This window comes from Myxine glutinosa, chromosome 12 (genome assembly GCF_964187855.1).
Source record: "Myxine glutinosa chromosome 12, kmMyxGlut1.1, whole genome shotgun sequence".
NCBI classification, from domain to species: Eukaryota; Metazoa; Chordata; class Myxini; order Myxiniformes; family Myxinidae; genus Myxine; species Myxine glutinosa.
This window is the reverse complement of record NC_136272.1, coordinates 7,915,592-7,939,723: the sequence shown is the minus strand read 5'-3', so window position 1 is coordinate 7,939,723 and position 24,132 is coordinate 7,915,592. Positions and strand designations below refer to the sequence as shown.

Sequence of the window (24,132 nt, the reverse complement as noted above, 5' to 3'; positions counted from 1 at the left end):
CAGCAACCCTCTGATGGTTAAACTGCCGAAATCTCGGCTCTCTGCTCACCTTCACTCTTTCATTCCTCTTTTCTCCCGCCTGTGGAACAAACTCCCACACTCCCTTCAATCCCTCTCCTCCCTCCAGGTCTTTAAAACAGCTGTTCACCACCATCTCTTATCTTCCCCCATCCATAACCTTGATCTTTTCTACCCCCACTAATTCACCCCAGATCCACCTTGTTTGAAATTCCAACTTATTTCCTGGAAATCCTGGCAGTGTCCATATGTTTATACCTCTCCCACCCCCCGCCCCCCCCTTCACATGCCTCCCCCCCTTCACATGCCTCCCCCCCTTCACATGCCTCCCCCCCAAAGCCCTCTCCCTCCCACAGATCTCTCGATGTCTCCATGTCTCTCGGTCCCTGCTCTCAAATGTTGTGTTTGTGTCCTTCCCCCTCTCTCCCCATCTTGTCTACCGCTCCCGATGTTATTTGTTTTATGTGTCTGTTTGTCTTTCTGTGTGATTAATGTTCGCTCTCTCACGAGCCTCGATCTTGTATACAAAAAAATACAAAAAAAAAAAAACACATTCTCCCCTCCAACACCTCAAGCAGGGATGCACCTCCATCTCGAGTCATCCTCCACCTTTCCTTTTCCTATCTCCATGAACCCTCTTTTCACTCGACTCACTTCCAGTTCCTCCCCTTTCTCTTCCTCTCTTGTTCTCCCTCACTCCTCTTCCTCTTCATTCGCTCCTTCTTATGTCCAACTGTGACCGTCTGTCAGTTTTCTTTTCCATGACCTTCGATTTTGCAAGCAAAATTTATCTTTATTGTTTTGTTTATCGTTCCTCCCCTTGTTCCTCTTCTCGTATTTTGTTAAAAATCAATGATCTCATTGCCCTTGTATGTTTGTGTCCGATGCGTGCAGGTTCGCTCTCTCGCCAACTTCAGTTACAGAAGACGTTCTCTTTGCCGAAAGCGTGGTGGGTCATGAAGCAGGTGAGCTGACACATCTTTCAGCCTCAGTGTGATGTTGACGTGTTTTGAAATATGACAGAAAGCATTGAACTCGAAATGGTAAAATCTGTCTCCATGTTTTAATATTCTACGTCCACCTTCCAGATGGCTTCTGCTTTTGCATACATGCACCAGAAGAACATTGTGCACAGGGACATAAAGGTAACCAACGGCACCACCATCGACCGTGATATGTTCTGTGTAACACTGCGATGATATATTTATTAGTCCCCTACCGGTGTACACCAGAGGGGACTTTGGGTTTGCACGCCGTCCCTCCGTATGTCAGTCCGTCACGCACAGAACAGCTTTCCGGACTTTTTTTTCTAAACACTTAATGCTAATGATTTCAAACTTGGCACATGGTTTCCTCATGATAAGTTACAGATCAAGTTCGAACTTCACGACGTTTCGATCATTTTTGACAAAGTGATGGCACTTTGAACTTTGGTAATTTCCCCAACAGTTTTCCGGACTATAATTTGGAGTGCGGCAAGTCAAAGCTGTTAATATTCCTTGTTTTAACTCCAATTTACATTCTGTTTCCACTTTTAGTGAGAAGTAGGGGTCTGTGCAACCATTCATGAACTTTATTTGGTGCAAATCGGATAATTTTTAGCCAAGTTACCTCAGACCGTGAATTGGTAATTATATAATTCACACAGTGCAATACGTGCAGGCCGCTCCACGGAGCGAACTTGCGGGCTTATTTTAACTCCGATTTACATTCTTTTTCCCCTATTAGTGAGAAGTAGGGGTCTATGCAACCATTCATGAACTTTATTTGGTGCAAATCGGATAATTTTTAGCCAAGTTACCTCAGACCGTGAATTGGTAATTATATAATTCACACAGTGCAATACGTGCAGGCCGCTCAACGGAGCGACCTTGCGGGCTTATTTTAACTCTGATATACATTCTGTTTCCACTTTTAGTGAGAAGTAGGGGTCTATGCAACCATTCATGAACTTTATTTGGTGCAAATCGGATAATATTTAGCCGAGTTACCTCAGACCGTGAGTTGGTAATTATATAATGCACACTGCCGGTAGGGGACATGTATTGCAGCGCAATACTCAGAATGCTTGTTTTCTTTGGGCAGCACAGCAAGGAAGGAATGGAGTGGGAAGTGGAGAAGGGAGGAAATAACAAAATGTATATCTTTGTATAATTACCAACAAGGGGAGGGGGTGGGGGGAGGGCGGTCACATGTCCACTCATTTCTGCTCATTACACAATTAATTAGACCTTTCTGTGAAGGTGTGTGCCACACTGAACCACCCACTGTCGGAGTGTGTATTTCCTCTTTACATCTCGATTCATGGCGACATTGTGAAGATGTTATTGCACATTTTCTCCATGAAGATTGCCCATTTCTCTGATATAATGATTGCCCTCCTGTTCATCCATTGCACCTCTCTCCCTGCACTCTCAAAATTGGCCTTCCTGACATCTACTATCCTCATTCTGCAATCTCAAACCGAATTCCCTTGCACACGCTATGTTATGGTCACCTGTCCATTAATGCTGTTCTTCCTCAACCTTTTCCACCACATTCGAGTTCTCCACCACACTCATGAGAGGTCGAACACTCCACTCCTCGTGAGATTATCTACATACTGAATGAAAAAGCAATCCTGCACTAGATCGACAAATTGCTCATCTGCCCTTTCCCTGTTCCTGAACCCAATCTGTTTCTGGCAAATTAAAATCATCCCCAATCAATCCCCTTCCCTGAACACATTCCTTTCGGAACTCTTAGTGAATCTTTCTTCTGACGCACCAGGAGCCTGATATGTACGTACGTACCAAAGTATTCTTCCATCCCCAATATCTATCCACACAGAACCCTCGACATTAATTCCCTCCTTCAAATCGCCACTTTCTCTTCATATAATATGGTATTGTTCTTCACCTACATTGCCACACCTCCTGCTATTTTCTCTTTCCGATCACACCTCCACATCTGTGGCCTTCTCGTCCTTTCCTCGAGCTAACCCAAGTCTCACTGACTGCGACTCTTTCGTTTGTTCTCTTTGCACATACTCTCGCTTCAAGCTCCTCCATATTATTGTACTAACAAAGGCACCTGTCTTAGCTGGGCAAGGAAAGGGAAGGGGAGGGGTTGGAGAGGGAGAGGGAAGGGCGGGGGAAGACAGGTAGGGGGGGGTGGGGGGAGTGGGGGAAGGGGAGAGCAGAAAGACGGGAAATGGGGAGCAGAAAGACAGGGAGGCAGGATTCCCCCAGGTGGACAGGGGAGAGCAGGGGGACAGGGACGAGAGAGCAGGAGAATGGTGAGAGGGGAGAACAAGAGGGAGGAGTGGTGGGGAGCGAGAGGATGAGGATGAGGATGAGGATGGGGGGCGGGGGGGCGTAGGTAGAGCGAGAAGGGGAGAGGGCGCAGTAAAGAGAGAAGGGCATAGGTGGTGGTAGAGAGAGAAGGAGAGAGGGGAGGCAGAGGAGGAGGGGGGGGGGTCGGAGGAAAGAGTGAGGAGAGAAGGGAGGGGTTAAAATCCGGCAGAGGGACGGCACTCACACTGATAAATCACCACGTCTGTGAAACACCAGGTGACAGTTTATAGCTGGGTCACGATTCGAATCCAGGCTAAATGGCTGAGAACAAGTGTGCATACCTCTCGCACAACATGATTGTCCTGTTGCTTTTCATGCTCTATTTTATTTTGCCTTGTAACTCCTGGGATGTCCCCACGGGGTAGCAAGCCACACTGTATCACGGATATCAGGAGCGAATCCAGGAATTTAAATACGGGGGGGGAGGGGGGAGAAGTGGTCTGCGGGTCCTTCTCCAGGATATTTTAAAAGATTCATCGTCAGAAATGATATTTGCTGCATTCTCGGAAGTTTCTGCAGTTCCTTGCGTTCTACCCTGGGCCAACAGTTCAGCACATTCGCGATGACTGACGGGCCAAAGTGGCAAACTGGTGAGTGGACTTCTCCAGCCGGAATCCTTCGTTAAAACAACAATGACCGCACTGTGGTCACAATCTGTGACAAAATGAAGTAACGGGCCAATTGTGAAACACGCAATTAAAGCACTCTTAAAAGATGAACAGCATGATTGGGAAACACATTTAATGCGCTATTAAAAGATTCCCTCAATAGCTCTCATCACGTGTGTGTCTTGTAAACGCACGAATAATTGACTCGCACATGGAGAAAGTTGAATGGTGCCACCAACATATATCTGCCACTGGACTGCATCAAATATCACAGCATATAACCTGCCATCGAAAATCAAAGGGTGGGGGGGGGGGGGGCAGGGAGAGTGGCTGCGCACCCCTTGCACCCCCATCTCCCTCTCTGGATCCACCTATGATCACCATGGCAGCCAAGTGGCTTAAACATTAGAGTTCGTTTTTCTGTAAGGATATTTTTATAGGTCTGTATGTACATATATATATATATCTATATATATATATATATATATCTATATATATATATATATGTATATATATATATATATATATTGTTGCGGACGCGGTTAAAGATGTTATTTTACCGAGCGGTTGGTATTACCGCGTCCGAACAGTTACTCCCCGATTAGAAACCGATTCCACCCGACGTTGACCAGATCGCACCGCAGATATTCAATCGGGAATCCTCTAAAGCGACCGAAAGAGAAGGAAAAGAGAAGAAGACAGAGTACGGAGGAAGAACAGATTTATTATACACACACAAGCAAAAAGAAAGAGCGACCAAAATTATTTACAAGCAATGGATGGAAAAAGCAGTCACACAGTGCATCGTTAGCTTATTCTATTCAATTTACTTAACCCCAAGACAACGAGTAGGACAGACGACGTTCACACTTACACGGGGGATATTGCAGGCAGGTAGGGCTTGAGGTGGATTGCTGGAGAGGGAGGCAGGGTCGGAGGCAGCAGCTCTCAATTCCTCGCGGTTTTTGGCGGGAAAACCCTTCGTCGCGTATCCGCTGCCGATGCTGTAGACGTCACGCGCTGGCTCGGGCACACCTGCTCCTCTCCTTCTGGTGGAGCCGTCTCCCTCCTTTCAGCGCATCTCTCCAAAGCTGGTTTCCTTTCCGAGTACCTCTCCTCTTTGGCTTGGAGCGTTTTGCATCTCACCGCTCACAGCTCAGCTCACATATGTCACCTCTTCGCTCATCTCCCAGGTCATCTCGTGAAGCAGTCCCTTACAGTCGCTTTTATCACTCGGGGCGGAATCAAGCCGCCGGCTGCGAGGGCACGCCTACCGGGTCGCTAACCGCGGTGCTGGTTGGCCAAGTGGGGTTGGCTCACTCCTCCCCTCCATGACGAGGTGGAGACACGCCTTTCTTCTCCGAGATTAGCACATGGGCAATGGCGGCTTGCGGGATTGAACACCACTCGCACCGCTTTTGAAAGGAACTTTGGAGAGCGGAGATGATTGGGGAAATTGGAAGGGCCTACGCTTATTTCGTTTGATACAATGCAGAGTCAATCTAGTGGGAAACACATATTTAGCCTACATGGAATAAGGAAATACACGATTTAAAAAGATGTATCGTGGCCTGTGTGTAAGTTTCATGGAATTAACTAGGAGGACGGCTGCGACCATTATTTACATTACGAGGGTGTTACACATAACAAAACCATACTTTTTACATTCGTTACACTTCCTCCAAAATTGTTACACTTCTCAAAAACCGTTACACTTCTCAAATTCGTTACAATATATATATATATATATATATATATATATATATATATATATATATATATATATAATATTTTTTTTTTTTTGTATGCAACATCGAGGCTCGTGTAAGAGCTAACATTAATGACCAAAAAAAACAAACGGACACATCAGACATAATAAAGGGAGCGGGAGACAAGATGGGGAGAGAGGTGGAAGCACACAAGTAGAACATTTGAGAGCAGGGACATTGGGAGATCTGTGGGAGGGAGAGGGCTTGGGGGGAGGAGGCATGGGAAGGGGGGTGGGGGTGGGAGAGGTAAAAACCACATGGACACCGCGAGGATTTCCAGGAAAGAAGTCGGTATTTCAGAAAAGTGGATCTGGGGTGAATTAATGGGGGTATAAAACATCAAGGTTTTGGGTGGGGGAAGATAAGATATGGTGGTGAACAGCTGTTTTAAAGACCTGGAGGGAGAAGTGGGATTGAAGAGAGTGAGGGAGTTTGTTCCAGATGTGGGAGAAAAGAGGAATGAAAGGGCGAAGGTGAATCGAGAGTCTTGATTTTGGCAGTTTAACCATAAGAGGGTTGCTGACAGATCTTGTGCGACTTGTAGGAATAGTTGGGGTACAGAGCACAGACAGGGCTGGTGGGAGGGAGGGTATAGGCCAGAGAGGAGTCTGTAGAAGACGGAAAGACCACCAACCTGCCTGCGGTGAGTGACTGAAAGGCCCTCAGAATCAGCTTCATCGCGGGAGATTCCAATGATTCTGAAAGCTTTGGTTTCAACAGCGTGAAGCCGAGCTAGGTGTGAGGCAGGAGCACCGGCCCAGAAGGGAGAGCAGTATTCCATTGAGTTGCGGATGAAAGCCTTGTATGTGGTGAGGAGCTCTGGTGTGCCACGGAAAGACTTCGCACGACGGAGGATGCCCAGTTGGCGACTGGTTTTGGAAGCCAGCTTGGAAATGTGGTTTTCCCAGGAAAGATCATGGCAGATTGTGAGACCCAAGAGCTTGAGTGACAGAACTTCTTGGAGAGGATTGTTGCGAAAGTAGATGGGAGGGTTGTCCAGATGGTCTTTTTGGAGAGACATAGTGAGAGTGTTGGGCTAGCGGCTAGGGTGCCAGCTTCGGATCCTAGGATCCTGGGTTCGAATCCCGGTCGATCGCTGAATTAACGCCAGGGGGGTTCACTCAGCCTGTCATCCTTCCGAGGTCGGCTAATTGAGTACCAGTTCACTGGTAATTCCCTGCTTGTCGTAAAAGGCGACAAAAAGGGTTGGCGTCAGGAAGGGCATCCGGCCGTAAAACATTGCTTCAAAAAGGGGACCAAAAAACAACAAGAACCACGGTGCCCGAAAAAGACCAACCCCCGCCTTGCGGGGAAAAATGGCCTCTAAACGGTGGTTTATAGTGAGTGTGAGATTTGTCAGGAGTGAGGGTGAGGGTGAGGAGGCTGCAGACTGCTGATCTGAGGGATGAGGTATGGAGTGGCAGAGAGTGGAGTCATCAGCAAAGAGATAGAAAGGATTTTCAACAGAGTTGGAGAGATGATTGATGAAGACCAGAAAAAGCACAGGTCCCAGAACACTGCCTTGGGGAACTCCAGCCTGAACAGGGAGGGGAAATGAGAGAAATCCATTCAGGGCCACACGTTGACTACAACCAGAGAGGAAGTCCGCAAGCCATGCGTGGAGATTTCCATGGATACCAGAGGAGGAGAGTTTTGTGAGCAGAGCGGGGTGCCAGACCGTATCGAAGGCACATGATATGTCAAGGGAGACAGCTCTAATTTCCTGTTTGACATTGAGGACCTCCATCCATTGTTGAGACAGCAGAAGCAGCATGTCCAGAGTGGAGTGACCTGGTCTGAATCCAATTTGATGATCAGAGATCAAGCCATTGGAGAAGAGGAAGGATTTGATATCCGAAGCAATGATGGATTCCATGACTTTGCTGATCATTGGGAGCAGGCTGATTGGTCTGTCGTTGCAAGGATTTGTTTTTGCACCTTTTTGTGTAAAGCGGAAATGTTTGCTGATTTCCAAGATGCTGGCAGATGACCTTGAGCAAAAGAGAGGGTGAAAAGAACAGAGAGAGGGTGTGAAAGAGCGGCAGAGCAGGATTTTATGACCCGTGGGCTGATGCCGTCTGGTCCAGTTGCAGAATCAGAGTCAAGGATTGACAGAAACTCTCCACCTTGTCAGGAGAGAATAGTCCAGGAGCAGCTGGGTACGACTGGGTAAGTGGGTACAGAGAGCGATGGGTTTGACCAGACACCACCAGGATTTGGAGGAGGGAGACAGGTTTGAGAGTTCAGTCTTGAGAGTGGAGAGATATTGCTTCTTGACTCTCCTGAGGGTAGACACACACTTGTTCTGAGCTTTGTGGAAGGAACGGAGATTGCCTTCCGTTGGATTTGCCTTCCATGAGGAGAAGGCAAGTTGTTTCTGGGCAACTGCCTCACCACAAGTTTCAGTGTGCCATGGACAGGAGGAAGGGTGGAAGGCAGAGCGAGGAAGAAGGTTGGAGGAGATGGAGGTATGAGTTGGAAGGGCGAGGAAGCGGAGAGGACGCTTTGAGGAGGAGGGGTGAGAGGGGAGAATTGGAGAAAAAAGGAGGGTGGGGAGATTTGAAGGGGAGGGGGGAAGGGTGAGTTTTGAAATGGAGGGGTTAGGGGGAAATTTAGTAGGGGAGGAGTGAGGGGGCTTTGGGAGGGGAGGGGGTGAGGGAGGAGTTTAGGACGGGAGGAGAGAGGGGGTAGTTAAGGAGGGGAGGGGCAAGGGGGGAGATTTGAAAGGGATGGGTGAGGAGGGAGTTTAGGAGGGGAAGGATGAGTTTGGATTTTAGAAAGTGTTGGACGATTTATGGAAAACGAACATTTATTGCAAAATGAGTTTCTTGTGATTTTCAAATCAGAGATCCGTTTGAAAACGTTGGATGAGGGGTGGAATGCAGGTGAGTTTTGTGATTGTTAGAAGGAAGAACTGTAATAGATTGGATTTTTATTTGAAATGAAGAGATTTGGTGAGCAAATCGAAAACAACCTTTTAAAGAAGAAGAAGAAAAATGTGTTATAAAATACAACAGAATATAACACTTCACGGGAAAGTTTAAACATTTAAAAACTAAACAGTGAAAACTTTCTGGGGAAATTCCCTAAATGAGGGCATGAAGGATTGCTAAGGGGGATTAAGGAAATCCAGCACAGGTTCAGAAGCAGGAGCAGAATAATAGAAGATTGACAGCCAGAAGAGCAGAGAGCGAAGGAACAGGCAGGTGTATAAGCAAATGTGTTTGTACAGGAGGAGAGGTCTACTTTTTAAATTCTTCGTCAATATGTTTTTTTGAAGGTTAGGTGAAAGTGGATCAGAGGAAGAAGGATAAAGTTGAAGAAGTATGGTGAGAACTGGAATGGGAAAGGTGTCGGCTGGAGAGGATCGAGTTATGAAGGAAGGAGAGAAAAAAACGGGTGGGGCAAAACACGTGGTCAAAGAACGAACGAACACTGAAGAAGGAAATTACAATTTTTTAAAATTTAATTTAAGCCTTTAAACAAAGGGTAAGATGTTCGGGCAAAGGGTAAGATGTATGGGGTGAAAAAAGACTGGAAAAAACAGTGAGAGAACGAAAGTAAATGGACCACAACGACCGCCGAGAGGAGACAACAAAGCCTCGAGGCCTGGAAAACCAGGCCTGAAAAATGCAACAGGAACCAACCGACGATTATACACAGGTATGCACGATTTCAACCGATATCTAACAAGAAACACACAGTGGGCACTCACACCATCAAATAAAAATACAGTTTTGACAGAAATACAAATGGCAAAAATTCTTAGCTTTGGTAGCGTGGAGAGCTTGGAAAAACACATGACCTCGCCAGCAAAACCGGAAGCGGAAGTCCCGATAGTTACATTAATATAGTTATAATTATAAGTTATAAGTAGTTATCGTTATAAGTTATATTAATATAACGATAGTTATCAGTTATATTAATATAACTATTGACAGAATGACAGCAAATTGCACAAAAAGGGCAAATAAAATAGCACATTTTTAGCAGACGTGGCACCGCCCGCAGCTCCCAATGCATGCAGGTGGGAAAGCAGGCCTTTGTTCGTCAATTGATGTACTTTTTAAAGGAAGGAAATAAATAAAATACACTCAAGAGGAGGGAGCAGGCGGTGTTGCATCTTTAATAAAAAAGGCATTTGTAATTTTAATTTAAAAAACGACATCCGCTGTGATAAAAAAACAATTACACCACTTACGACTGTATTGCCATAGTTTCCAAACATCGTACTTGCTTTTATGGCGTTATTTCGCGAGTGTCTATATAGGCCACACAGCCAGACGTAACAGTGGTGAACAAATGAGCCTTTATGTAATATGTAATACTATGTCGATTTCCCGCTCTGTTTTTTAAATACCAGAACTTTGACAATGTACTTTAATTCGTCCGTGAGAGGCCATTGTGGAAAATCGCATCATATAATGCATCAAATCATTTGAAGCTCCTAATTTGAAAACAATAGCAGCTGCAATAGTGATGTAAACAACGATTTGTAGATATGAAGACCAGACATTCGATGATGTGAGTGAGGAGAGTGAAAACATAAATTTTGAGCACTTAATTGTGCAGAAACTGTTGTGGCCTGTTCCAAAGAAAGGCGTTTTTGAGCAGGCTGAAAAAGCACAAGACCCCTGTGAGGGATAGGGGACTGACACAGGATAAACGCCTGTTTTTGTTTAAATAACACAAGGCCGGTAATCGTCTTCAAAAAGGGTGTTTTAACACACGCAAACACCCAGTTTTCATTCGTGCACACCCTTGGTGTTCAAGAAATGCGCATGCAGAGAATGGGTCCGTTAGGTTTCATGGTTTTGGAGTTATGGAGGAGACACACACAGACACACCACACTGCTTTTTATTATTATTATTATAATAGATAAACTCCTGATATTTATAGAGGATGTTTTTTTTTTTCTCTCTTCCTGGAATTTTATTTTCCTGCGTGCCTTTCTCATTAAACTTTGAATTTTTATTTTAACATGTTTTATCATCAAAGGTTTCACCTTTTTAATATATATATATTGATTTCTGTTTATTCTTCAGCTTGACAACGTGCTTTGTGACGATCTGTGGATCGTAAAGGTCATTGACTTTGGCATGGCGAGAATTTGCACGCCAGGTGAAAAGCTTGATCCCGACCGTGGCACACTTGGTTACTTGGCACCAGAGTTCTTCAACATGGAGACATATGAAGGTCCCCCAGCCGACGTGTGGGCACTCGGCATTCTGTCCACACAATTATTTGTTGGATGGAAATTTGATGGACGTGATCTTTTTCAAGTGAGTATTGTTTATGATGGTGTGAAGATCATTATCACATAGACATGTGACCATCATTATAACATGCAAAGTTGCCTTTTGAACATAACTGCTCTAATTGTTGTTTTGAAAACATTTTTTGTTGTTGAAAGTGTTCGGTAACTTATCGGTTGAAAGAATGGAGGAAGTGCTGTGGATAGCTTGAAATAACTTGGCAGGAGGTAACAGAATGTGAATATTGTAGTGTCGATCCTGTAGTGAAGACCTCAAGGCGACGTTTGGCCAAACGAGCCTTAACGACGAGGCGCATACCCAAAAATATGGCGGTGCTATCTCTTTGGCACGCGCGGGAGAGATAACGAGTTCCCGACCTGAACGGACGGATGTGACAGGGGTTTAATCCGAAAGCATGAACACAGAACACGACAAACAATTGAAAATGCAACACAGATGAATTTAATGAAATAAAGCAAAGAATAAAAATGAACATTGAGGTAAATTGAATATTTCCTAATGTGAGACGTCTCCACTCAGACATGAAAACAGACAGGGGAATGATTAAATAAAATAAAATAAAATCCCCCCTTTTGGCCGACACTCAGCTCTCGCCTCGACGAGCACTTTGGTGGAGTCAGTCGACGAGAAGATCGCACTTCGAAGTGCTCGAACAATGGCGCCGGTCAATCACGTGAGCACACAGAGCTGTGCAACAGGCAGCCAAACGTCTCAGTGCTTAATCCTGGGCCAGCCAGCACAACACGTTCCCCAGCTCCCCCGAAGAGCACCAAGTCGAACAACCTCCCCTCCTCCAATGTGGCAAAGGCTCCCCAAAGCTCCGAAAATGTTCTCTACACAAAAAGCGCACACGAGCCAGCCCCAAGAACCAGAGACAGCAGCATCCACCCACCACGAAACTCCGGACGAGAGAGAGAGAACAATGGCGATCCCTTCACTTTTCTACCTCCTTTCTCGATCGTTCCCTCTGACCAATCGTTCCCTCGCTCCAATCACCAAGCGCAATTCAATCACCCCATCCTTCCTCAACCAATCCTCATTCGGGACCTGACCTCACGACCATTCTTGACTGCCCATCGAGAAAGTTTGGAGGCGGGGCTACCTGGCTGTGGCAATGTGCCGAATGCATGGCTGGCCGAGTGAATTTTATAAGAACAAAGGGAAAAAATCACAGGGACAATTACACACTGGGGATTATTCTTCAGCCCTACCTAATTAGCATAGCTCCACCCCTCGTATGGCGACATATACGATCTTACCCGGACATCGCCTCTTACAATGCAAAGGGATACGGTGTACCTATTCTAAATCGGGGTACACACCGGGATCATTCATCCCAGCAAGCTGGGACTCAATTTGCCGACCTCGGAAGGATGACAGGCTGAGTCAATCCCCCTGGCGTTAATTCAGTGATCGACCAGGATTCAAACTCAGGATCCTCGGATCCCAAGCCTGCACCCCAACCGCTAAGCCGGGGTGGGAGGGGGGAGGGGATGGGGAGGGGGGAAGGGGAGGGGAGGGGAGGGGGAGGGCCAGCCAACAATGACGTTGCAGTTCTAATGGTCGGAGAGCAGCACAACAATCGCGACATCGTCCTGAATCTTCGCAACAGCACGAAGCGGATTTTGGAGACTCACCGATCCTGTGACGCCCTCCAGTACCGGCGTTGCCGGGCGGGGGAAGGGAGACCCGTACATTCCCAACCCGTACATTCGCCCTCTCGACTCAAGCTCACTCGGACAAAAGCCTCGCACAAATTACACCGTGAAGGCCCAATGGCCATGTCTATGCCACAAATCAAGTACGTCAGCGAGTCGGGCGCACTGAATTGAAAATATATAGAACGCTCATACTCCGTGAAAAGTGAAGCTACAATATTTTTGAAAAATTTCATTGGTTGCTAGGAGACGGCAGCATGTAAAAACCGTTTGAATATTTGCAATGCAGTTTGATCCAGAGGTAAGTGGTATGGTCTTGCTGGTTGGTGGACACGATATGTGTAAGGGAAATTATTTTGGTGTCCTGTATCTCGTCGTGCTAGTTGGTGAACACGGTACATTTAAGGGAAATGATTTTCTGTCATTCTTCTGAGTGGTTGCTTCTTCTTCCCCGTATTTTTGTTCATTTTATTGTTTTTTTCCACTCTTTTGAGTTGTGGGCCTTCCTTGAGTGGTATTACATTTATCATCATCATCATCATTGGAATGTCTGTTGTAAAGATACGGACATCAAGTCCGTATCTTGACGCAGAGAGCATCAAGCACCATCTTTTTATACCAGGCAACGGCAACGGCAAGTCGGCAACGCACTAACGCAGACCTCGCTCGGCCCCGCCCACAGCAACCTCTCTCGGCCCCGCCCATAGCTGCCTCGCTCGGCCCCGCCCACAGCGATCTCGCCCGGGCCCGCCCACAGCGACCTCGCTCGGTCCCGCCCACAGCGACCTTGCTCGGTCCCTCCCACAGCGGCATCACTCCGCCCTACACGGCACTATCGATATATTATTCGTACAATGCCGGGTACTTCTGCTCGCTGAAAACAAATCTGTGTGAAACATGCTAAATCATGCTAAATGCTAATCATGCAGAAGTACCCGGCAAAAACGCAATCGCTCTGAAGTACGTGCGAACGCGTAACTGAGTTAATGGCGGCAACGAACATCACGTGATCGCTCTGAGCGAATCAGCGCGCTGCTCTGCTTCCGGTCAGATTCCGGTCATAATATTTCGCGCTGAGATAAAAATATGGTAAAAACATATTATGAAATAAATTTTTAGGTCAGCCATGTTCGTCCCTGGCTCAATGGCCATGTCTGTGCCAAATATCAAGTACGTGAGCCTCTCCGTTTAGGAGTCTATCGGTAACATTACACACACACACACACACACACACACACACACACACACACACACACACACACACACACACACACAAACTGTGTTATATATATATAGATAAACCAATAGACTTCATATTCATTGTTGAGTGAAGAGGGTTTGTTTTTTGGTTAACAAAGAAAACTTCTGTATTTTAAAGCATATTTTATTTCATGAATCAAAATGTATTTTATTCGTTCAGAGTGAAGTCTTGGTTATTGCATAAGAGATTGATTGTTTGGAAGATGCTTATGCTTATTTGGTAAATGCGAGTACAGTATTTGAGTGCGATGATGCTTTTGGATTCTGTCACGAATACATTTGTTTTGTTACTTCACAGGGAGATGTCAGCAATAGCTTCGTGTACAAACCACCACCATGTGCAGACAAGCAATTGACTTCCCTTTTGACCGGGATGCTTCGGGTCAATCCAAAAGAAAGACTCACTATGAACGTGAGGGTTTGATACCGTTTTCGACGATTTGATTTGCATGAACAAGTATGTTCACACATGCTGGGGTTGCTGACCTGTTGCTGTGGAGCACAATACTGTTGTTCACTTGTAAAGGTGTTTCCTGATCGTGTTTATATTTGATTCCAACACATTGTTTTGCAGAAGATTTCAGAGCACGCGTGGTTTAAACAAAAAATTCCTTTTTACAAACTTGTAAGGTAAGCAGCCGCCCTTTTGCACTCTTTTAATATCTTCTGTTCGTATTGTTTCTCTGCAAGATGGAAGAGCAAATGATGTATAATGGAAGAGCATGTAAGAGCAAATGATAGAGAGCATGAACTGACAATAGGGCAGCAGGGAAAGTAATGGACAAAATAAACATAAACTTCCAGTTCTGGGTCTGAGTGCGCTAGACTTTGATCCTCTTTCCAGTTTATCAAAGCTAAGTTTTCAAATCGGATCCGTTGTGCCATCAACAGCGCCTTCACAAAGTATTCACACCCCTTGACTTTTTTTCACATTTCGTTGCATTATAGCCTGAAGCTGAGATTTTTTTTCTCATTGATCTGCACATAATACCCCATAATGTCAAAGTGGAATTTATTTTTCGAAATTTTTACATATTAATTAAAAATGAAAAGCTGAAATGTCTTGAGTAAATAAGTATTCAACCCCTTTGCTATGACACTCCAAATTGAGCTCATGTGCATGCAATTGCCGTTGATCTTCCTTGAGATGTATCCATAACTTGATTGGAGTCCAGCTGTGGCCAATTTAATTGGTTAGACATGATTTCGAAAGAAACACACCTTCTATACAAGGTCCCAGAGTTGGCAGTGCATGTCGGAACAGGAACTCCACCATGAAGTTCGAGGAACTGTCCGTAGAACTCTGAGATAGAATTGTGAGGAGGCATAGAACAAGAACGTAAAAGTCCTTGAGTGGCCCAGCCAAATCCTAGACTTGAATCCCATTGAGAATCTGTGGAAAGACCTGAAGATTGCTGTTCACCGATGCTCTCATCCAACTTGAAAGACCTTGAGCAAATCTGCAAGGAAGAATGGGAGCAAGTCCCCAAATCCAGATGTGAAAAGCTGTTACAGACATACCCAAGAAGACTCAAAGCTGTAATCGCTGCCAAAAGTGCTTATACGAGGGTATTAACTCAGGATACTCAATATGAATGTAAATTACATACCGTTGGACCCCGACATTCGCGGTTGATAAAATGCAACCTGCTTCTACATTTGCGGCCCTGTGTCCTGCATATTCGCGGTTTTTGGCGGATGCAGAAATTTTTTCCCACCCACCCACGGACTGACTTGGTACTAAGTTGATTATCCCTTTTCACCTACGGGTTAGGGATCCCAAGTTAATATTATTAGTATTTTCTGTTTCAGGAAAAGCCTGGTTCACAGAGATGATTGCAAATTCTCCGCATGGGGAGGAGTGGGAGGAGTGGGGGGGGGGGGGGGGGGGAAGCTTATAGATGCGATATGACATGGGGAGTTGGGTTGCTTGGTTTGTTACATAATTATTTTATTTATTTTTGATCGGGAACCGTGAGTGATTATTTAATTAGCCATCTATTGTTTCGTTTGAAGTCTCCTGATTCCTTTAGTCCGCACAAGATTAATGTGTAATATATGGGGTGTAAGTCTTGCGCCGATCAGCGAGACTGGTTCATAAAACGTAAGTGAAAATGAACTTTTGTTTTGAATCTAAAATAAAATGAAATTCTAACACTAGGCTGTGATACCAGTACATTTGAAATGATGCAATTTAAACTCAACATTTATATTCGTAAGATAATACAGAACACCGTATCATCCTTCAAGCCATTACAGCTAAAACGTTCAACTATTGCCGGGGTCATGACGGGCTTTGGGAATCAAGCAAGATCGAAGCACAAACTGTTCGTTTTCGATAAAGTAACATGACACTCGCAGCAAAAGAGTAAGCCAAACTTTTGGAATTTTATTTGTAAGAATTTAATGAAAACTATAATCATGTGCATTAGTGTTCGTAAAAACGTTGACATTTTCTCTGGTGAAAAAACATTTCCCACCAGCTTCGCACACATCACTTCTGAAAGCAACTTCCACATGCCATGCGTAAAATCATGTCCACCACTCTTAAACCATTTCCCACCGGCTGTGCATGTCAAGGCTCTACCCTTTTGCCCCATTTCCCCCCGGGTCGGAATGAGCCCCTTCTTGAGTCGGATCAAGATATACAAGACATTTATTCAGATACAAGACCATATACCGTCACGTGAAAAAGTAAGTACACCCCATGTAAAGTTTTGACTTTTTCAACACATTTCAACATACAGCTATTTGATCTTCATTTCAACAATATTGATAGATAAAGGTGATATAATATAACAAATATCATGAAACATTTACATTTTGTAGTCCATTGTATAATTTAAATAAACATAAATGGAAATTTCGCATGTGGAAAAAGTAAGTACACCCCTACATTTATCACTACTTCAAATACCTAAAATTAGAATCAGGTGCACCAGCTCAGGTGCAAATGATTAGAACATCGTTAGAGAGGATCTTGGAGGAACCTGTCTTATTTAAACCTCAGACATTTCGTTTGGTTTGCTCTTTGTTGTTGAAGTGTGCGGCATCACCATGCCTCGATCAAAAGAGCTCTCTGAGGCCTTCAGAAAGAAGGTTATAGATGCCTACGAGTCTGGGAAGGGATTTAAAAAGATCTCCAAACAATTTGAAATCACTCATTCGACTGTCCGGAAGATCATCTACAAGTGGAGAAGATTCCAAACAACTGCCAACTTGTTCAGGCCAGGCCGCCCCAGCAAGTTCAGCCCGAGAGCAGACCGCAAGATGCTGAAAGAGTCTCAAAGAACCCCAGAATGTCATCACGGTACCTACAGGTAGCTCTTGCCACTGTTGATGTCAAAGTCCACGAGACTACCATTAGAATGAGGCTGCACAAATTTGATCTACATGGGAGGTATGCCAGGACACCTTTGCTGTCCAGAAAGAACATCAGGCCAAGAATAAAGTTTGCCAATGAACACCTCGGCAAAGACCAGCACTTCTGGAACAATGTGCTCTGGACAGATGAGTCGAAGGTAGAGCTATTTGGCCACAGTACCAGAAGACATGTTTGGCGAAAACCAAAGACAGCATTTAACCACAAGAACCTGATACCAACTGTAAAGCATGGTGGTGGAAATATTATGGTTTGGGGCAGCTTTGCTGCATCAGGGCCCGGGCAGCTCACCATCATATAATCCACTATGAATTCTTCATTGTACCAGAGGGTGCTTGAGGATAATGTGAGGCCATCTGTCGGAAGGTTGAAGCTCAACCGAAGGTGGACCTTACAACATGACAATGACCTTAAACATACCAGTAAATCCACCAAGGAATGGCTGAAGAGAAAGAAATGGAGGGTTCTGGAACGGCCTAGTCAAAGCCCGGATCTAAATCCCATCGAGATGTTGTGGGGGGATTTGAAACGAGCTGTGCATGCAAGAAACCCCTCAAACATCGCACAGCTGAAAGAATTCTGCATGGAGGAGTAGGCAAAAATTTCTCCCAGTCGATGTCAGAGACTGGTAGACAGTTATAAGAAACGCCTACTTGAGGTTGTTTCTGCCAAAGGGGGCAATACCACCTATTAGAGCCAAGGGTGTACTTACTTTTTCCACATGCAAAATTTGCATTTATGTTTATTTAAATTCTACAATGGACTACAAAATGTTAATGTTTCATGATATTTGTTATATTATATCACCTTTATCTGTCAATATTGTTGAAATTAAGATCAAATAGCTGTATGTTGAAATATGTTGAAAAAGTCAAAACTTTACATGGGGTGTACTTACTTTTTCACGTGACTGTACATGGCACCATGGTTCGCATTGGTTTCAGCTCCATACAGCCGAACACCAATGACGACCCTGAATTTTAATTTGCATTCACTTTTATACATTTTCAGAGAACAGAGAGACCTTCATAATATTCATGGAATCAAAAACATATCCTTTGTTTGCTGCTTTGTAGGCAGAGAGATTGCGCAAGATCGAATAAGCTTTGTCAACAATCTCGCAAATTCCCACATTTAGACGCGAGTTAAATGGGACACAGTTGTCTTGAGATTCCGGTGAACTCTTCCACATGCACATAACAGTTCTAAAAGCATCTTCCACTTGTCACGCATAAAACAGTTGTTTGTGCGCATGAACCATCCCCCACCATGCCAATCGACATTTGCGTTTTTTCACGAAACAAGTTTTCAATTCCATTCGCAGTTTGCTTCGACATTCCCAGCTTTTGTGGGCATATTCGAGATTTGTGATTTTCCCCGATGAATCACGAACAGTCGGGAACCTATCCCCCTTTTTCCATCCATTTTAAATTCAGGCTGTAATGCAACAAAAAGTGAAAAAGTCAAGGGGTGAATACTTTCTGAAGGCACTGTATCTTTTCATCTTGGTTGTGTTTTTATGTAATTTTTACTGTTTTTAACCTTAACCCATTGTGGTGTTTTGTCCCTGGTGTTTGTCTAGCTAACTCACCTGAGATGACCTGAGATGATGGTGAGCAGCCACCCTCCAGAGGTGCGAAAAGAGCAGGAGGACCTAAAAGACACCCAGAGACACAGAAGACCCCAAGGACCCAGAAGACTGCAAAGACTCGACAGACTCCAAGGACCCAAAAGGCCAAAAAGATCCGGAGATTTTCGCTCTTTCACGAGCCTCGATTTTGATTACAAAAATATATATTTTCAAAAATAATTAAAACGAGAACTGCCACTTTACAACTGCTGGCAGTGATGACCGGTTTACTCCGCCTTCCCACTTTCATACCAGCCCGCTTTTGATACAACCCCACTTTCATTGGACATGCTTTGACACAACCCCCTTGGATAAAACCCCAATACACACACACACACACACACACACACACACACACACACACACACACACACACACACACACACACACACACACACACACACATCAATACTTTCTACTTCCAACTCCACAATGCTGTTACATACTGCGCTCGTCGAATCTTCATGTCAAGGGTCCGACGAGAAGGTGGCAGCAAGGCACAGTCGATGTAGATGTACATGATTGATGTGTAGAACAACGACATGATGTCGAAGGGATGTAGATGTACATGTACCGCTCGCTTTGCATCATCATAAACACACTGAATCTGAGTATAGTTACAAAGGAGAGACTTCTCTTAAATCTTTCAAGTTTTAAAGCTTAATCAATGAGATAATAGGTGGCACCATGATATCGATGGGGAGCAATTTAAGTGACAAAACTTACCTCTCGTACTGCTTCTAATATCTTCTTGGATGTGTTGATGATTCTGATCATTAGTAAAATAAGTTGGGTTGCAGTGAAAAAGAGAACTTGACTACTTGAGTGATATTTTAAAACTGACTTTATTTCCCACATATATACTGGTAAAAGTGTCCCAAAAAGTAATACATCTAAAGTAATATGCCTGGCACCTTGTTGTCTAGGTTCAGGCTTGGTCAAATACATGCGATTTTTTTTTTTTTGTATACTGAATCGAGGCTCGTGAAAGAGCTAACATTTACTTCACAAACAAATCAACCAGACAAACAAAATATATAAAAAGAGGGAGCGGAAGATAAGATGGGGAGAGAAGGGGAAGCACACAAACACAACATTTGAGAGCAGGGAGATGTGTGGGAGGGAGAGGGCTTGGGGGGGGTGGGGGGGGGGAGAGGCGTGGGAAGGGGAGGGGGGGGGGGGGAGAAGTATAAAACACAAGGACACCAAGGACTTCGAGGACAGAAGTTGGGATTTCAAAAAAGTGGAATTGGGGTGACATTAGCGGGGGTATAAAAGATCAAGGTTTTGGATGGGGGAAGATAAGCGATGGTGGTGAACAGCTGTTTTAAAGACCTGGAGGGTGGAGTGGGATTGAAGAGAGTGAGGGAGTTTGTTCCAGAGGCGGGAGAAAAGAGGAATGAAGGAGTGAAGGTGAGCAGAGAGTCTTGATTTTGGCAGTTTAACCATAAGAGGGTTGCAGGCAGATCTTGTGCGACCTGTAGGAATATTTGCGGGACAGAGCCCAGAGAGAGCTGGGGGGGCAAGGCCAGAGAGGAGTCGGTAGAAGACGGAAAGACCACCAACCTGCCTGCGGTGAGTGAGTGAGAGGCCCTTGGAGTTAGCTTCATTGCGGGAGATTCCAATGATTCCGAACGCTTTGGTTTCAACAGTGTGAAGACTAGCTAGGTGTGAGGCAGGAGCACCAGCCCAGAGGGGAGAGCAGTATTCCAGTGAGCTGCGGATGAAAGCCTTGTATGTGGCGAGGAGCTCAGGTTTGCCAAGGGAGGACTTCACACGACGGAGGATGCCCAGTCGGCGACTGGCTTTGGAGGCCAGATTTGAAATGTGGTTTTCCCAGGAAAGATCATGACAGATAGTGAGACCCAAAAGCTTGAGTGACAGAACTTCTTGGAGAGGATTATTCAGAAAGTGGATGGGAGGGTTGTCCAGTCGGTCTTTTCGGAGAGACATCTTAAGAGTGTGAGATTTGTCAGGATTGAAAGACATGTTCCACTTGTTTGCCCAGTCAGTGATTTTGTCCAGGTCTGCAGAGAGTGAGGAGGCTGCAGACTGCCGATCTGAGGGATGAAGAATGGAGCAACAGAGAGTAGAGTCATCAGCAAAGAGATAGAGAGGATTTTCAAGAGAGTCAGAGAGATCGTTGATGAAGACCAGAAAAAGCACAGGGCCCAGAACACTGCCTTGGGGAACTCCAGCCTGGACAGGAAGAGGAGATGAGAGAAACCCATTCAGGGCCACACGTTGACTACGACTAGAGAGGAAGTCCGCCAGCCATGCGTGGAGATTTCCAAGGATACCAAAAGAGGAGAGTTTGGTGAGCAGAGCGGGGTGCCAGACCGTATCGAAGGCACGTGATATGTCAAGGGAGACAGCTCTAATTTCCTGTTTGGCATTGAGGACCTCCATCCATTGTTGAGAAAGCAGAAGCAGCATGTCCAGAGTAGAGTGACCAGGTCTGATACCAAATTGATGATCAGAGATCAAGCCATTGGAGAAGAGGAAAGATTTCATATCTGAAGCAATGATGGATTTCATGACTTTGCTGATAATTGGGAGAAGGCTGATTGGTCTGTAGTTGCTGGGATCTGTTTTTGCACCTTTTTTGTGCAAAGCGGTGATGTTGGCAGATTTCCAAGCAGATGGCAGATGACCTTGAGCAAAAGAGAGGGTGAAGAGAACAGAGAGAGGGAGTGAAAAAGCGGAAGAACAGGATTTTAGGACCCGTGGGCTGATGCCGTCATATCCAGTTGCAGAATCAGAGTCGAGGGTTGACAGAAACTGTTCCACCTTGTCAGGAGGAAAGGACACAGAGTCCAGGAGCAGCTGGGTACGACTGGGTACGGTGGGTACAGAGAGGGATGGGTTTGGGACACAAGATTTAGAGGCAAACACAGAGTTGAGGCATTCAGCTTTTTTACGTGCGGAGTCAGCCGTGTGGCCGTTTGAGGTGAGGGAGGGGATGGAGGGGGAACAAACACCAGAAACAGATTTGACCAGCTGCCACCAGGATTTGGAAGAGGGAGACAGATAAGAGAGTTCGGTCCTGAGAACGGAGAGATATTGTTTCCTGGCTCTCCTGAGGGTGGACACACTTGTTTTGGGCTTTGTGAAAGGAAATAAGATTTCCTTCCGTTGGATTTGCTTTCCAGGAGACGAAAGCAAGTTGTTTCCGGGCAATAGCCTCACCACAAGATTCCGTGTCCCATGGACGGGAGGAAGGGTATGACAACTGAAGACGAGATGGGATAAATCTGTGCATGAGAGAGAGCAATTTACTTTGGGAGAATTCCCAGGATTAGTTGATGTCAGAGGCAGTAGAGATGGGAGACCAGTCCAGATGATTGATGGCTGCTTGAAGACTGTGCCAGTTGGCCTGAGTGAAATGCCAGACTCATCGACGCTGAGGAGGCTCTCTGAGAATGGTCAGAGAGATGTCCACTTTAACAAGCACATGATCAGATGAGCCGATTGGAGCAGAAGAAGAGCAGCAGACATTTTCAGGGAAGTTAGACATAACCAAGTCCAGAAGAGAAGATGCTCCGTTGACTGAGATCCGGGTCTGGAAATTGACAGATTGTGTCAGTCTCAGTGAGTCACAGAAGTCCTTTGCTGAAGAGCCATGGCTGTTGAGAGAGGTACCCACACCCAGCCAACTGGCATGGTGACAATTGAAATCACCACATATGAGGAAGAGAGAGTTGGGATGGGTAGATAGAAGTTGGTCCATATTATCAGACAGCGAGATGTAGATGGAGTCATCACTGTTTGGTGGACGGTACAACATGTCAGAAACCACCTTTTCTGATCGAGGTAGAGTTCCACCAACAGGCTTGAGAATGACGAGACCTTTATTAAAATAACACTTTATACGGATCCGGAGGAGACCGACGTCTACAGCAAGCTACAGCAAGAACATGCCAAGTCAAGCCTTCCTGAAAACACATTGATTCTCATTCATTTATATATGAATACGAATATCAGAAAATCTCCGAGAGAACAAAGCGACTGGCGAGAGTCCCTCCCCGTCATTCCTAGCCCCCACCGTTATCCGCTCTGTCATTCGGGGGAGTGCAGCACGCACCTTATCATTCGGACCAGATGTGATTTCAAAACTCCGACGAGGCAGAAAATATAACTCATTAAAGGGAGGGTGCATTCTTGGCTTTGACAAACCCATAAAGTATATGGGTTTGTTCAAAATGAGTAATTCAGAGCATGTTTATACAGAGTCAAGCGTCGCTGTGATTAATACAAAATATAAATGGTTCACGATAGGTTTTATGTCTGCAACCTAAACATTCTGCTAGTGTTACGCAAAATCACGCGCATGTGAGCGTTCTCCTGCCCGCGGCTCGAGGCGCCGTCTGAGAATCATGATAGGGATTTTACGACCGGCCTTATCTAGCCTCGAAAGTGCACACGTATACAATTTGTCCAACACGACTGAAGCGAGCCTTTCCTCATTTTAAATGAAAGCGAAGCAAAAACCTCATTGTAACTCAGGCGTCACTGTCATTAAACAAAACAGTTAATGTTTTTGGCAATTTATCAAAGGATTTATGTCTACGATTCAAGCAGCCTACCTAAGGTTCGAATACATTTTATTAACTCATGAAATAACATTATAGAACAGCATTTTATAACATAGCTTACGTGGTAATACGTCAGTCAACCGGCATTTATAATTGAACATTAAGCAGTAACAAATCTGAGACCTGACATTCCTTCCTCTTGTCTCGTCGAGACAAAGTATCTCAAGAGACAACGTGCCACATCGGGCTTTATTGAAAGACCATCGTGTAATGCGGGTATCTCCCAAGGGCATACCGTGCGCCCATAGCGCCTCGCCCGTGCATTTGGGGAACGTGTCGTGTGGTGCGTGCTTGGAGCCTGAGGGCTCAAAACATGAAAGTTCATTAACGTTTCGGATCCACAACGAAGACGTCTGGTCCAGATGAGGTTCTGCTCCGCCAGAGGGTGCATCACTTCCCCTGCGGAACTGGCTCCCCCCACCCTTTGCAGACGCAGTCCTTGCAGATCTTCGAAGTTAATCAACGGTCATGCCCATGAGGTCCCTCACGTGTTGCTGTTCTGGGGAATACAAAATGTCGTCAGTATCTTGTGTCTCAATTTCCTGGTCAGGGTACAGAGCGTAAAAATCCGAATCCGAATCACTTGAAGCAAAGAGATCC

At 45.2% G+C, this 24,132-nt stretch overlaps 2 protein-coding genes across 3 annotated transcripts in view; one reads left to right on the top strand and one right to left on the bottom strand.

The window, feature by feature from the left end:
• Nucleotides 1-24,132, bottom strand: part of LOC137438259 (ankyrin repeat and MYND domain-containing protein 2) — an 821,307-nt gene that overhangs the window by 309,958 nt on the left and 487,217 nt on the right. The gene's annotated exons all lie outside the window — the stretch shown is intronic.
• LOC137416559 (sperm motility kinase Y-like) lies at nucleotides 925-18,950 on the top strand. The gene is made up of 6 exons (XM_078766328.1): nucleotides 925-983; nucleotides 1,107-1,163; nucleotides 10,777-11,013; nucleotides 14,224-14,337; nucleotides 14,500-14,555; nucleotides 18,890-18,950. The coding sequence occupies exons 1-6, from the start codon at nucleotides 975-977 to the stop codon at nucleotides 18,891-18,893; spliced, it is 477 nt and encodes a 158-aa protein (XP_078622454.1). The 5' UTR covers nucleotides 925-974; the 3' UTR covers nucleotides 18,894-18,950.

Bases quoted from the DNA above. Each gene is read 5' to 3' on its own strand.
- LOC137416559 (XM_078766328.1), top strand. The intron at 1,164-10,776 runs GTAACCAACGGC...TTTATTCTTCAG, and splicing joins TTGTGCACAGGGACATAAAG to CTTGACAACGTGCTTTGTGA. The intron at 11,014-14,223 runs GTGAGTATTGTT...GTTACTTCACAG, and splicing joins ATGGACGTGATCTTTTTCAA to GGAGATGTCAGCAATAGCTT.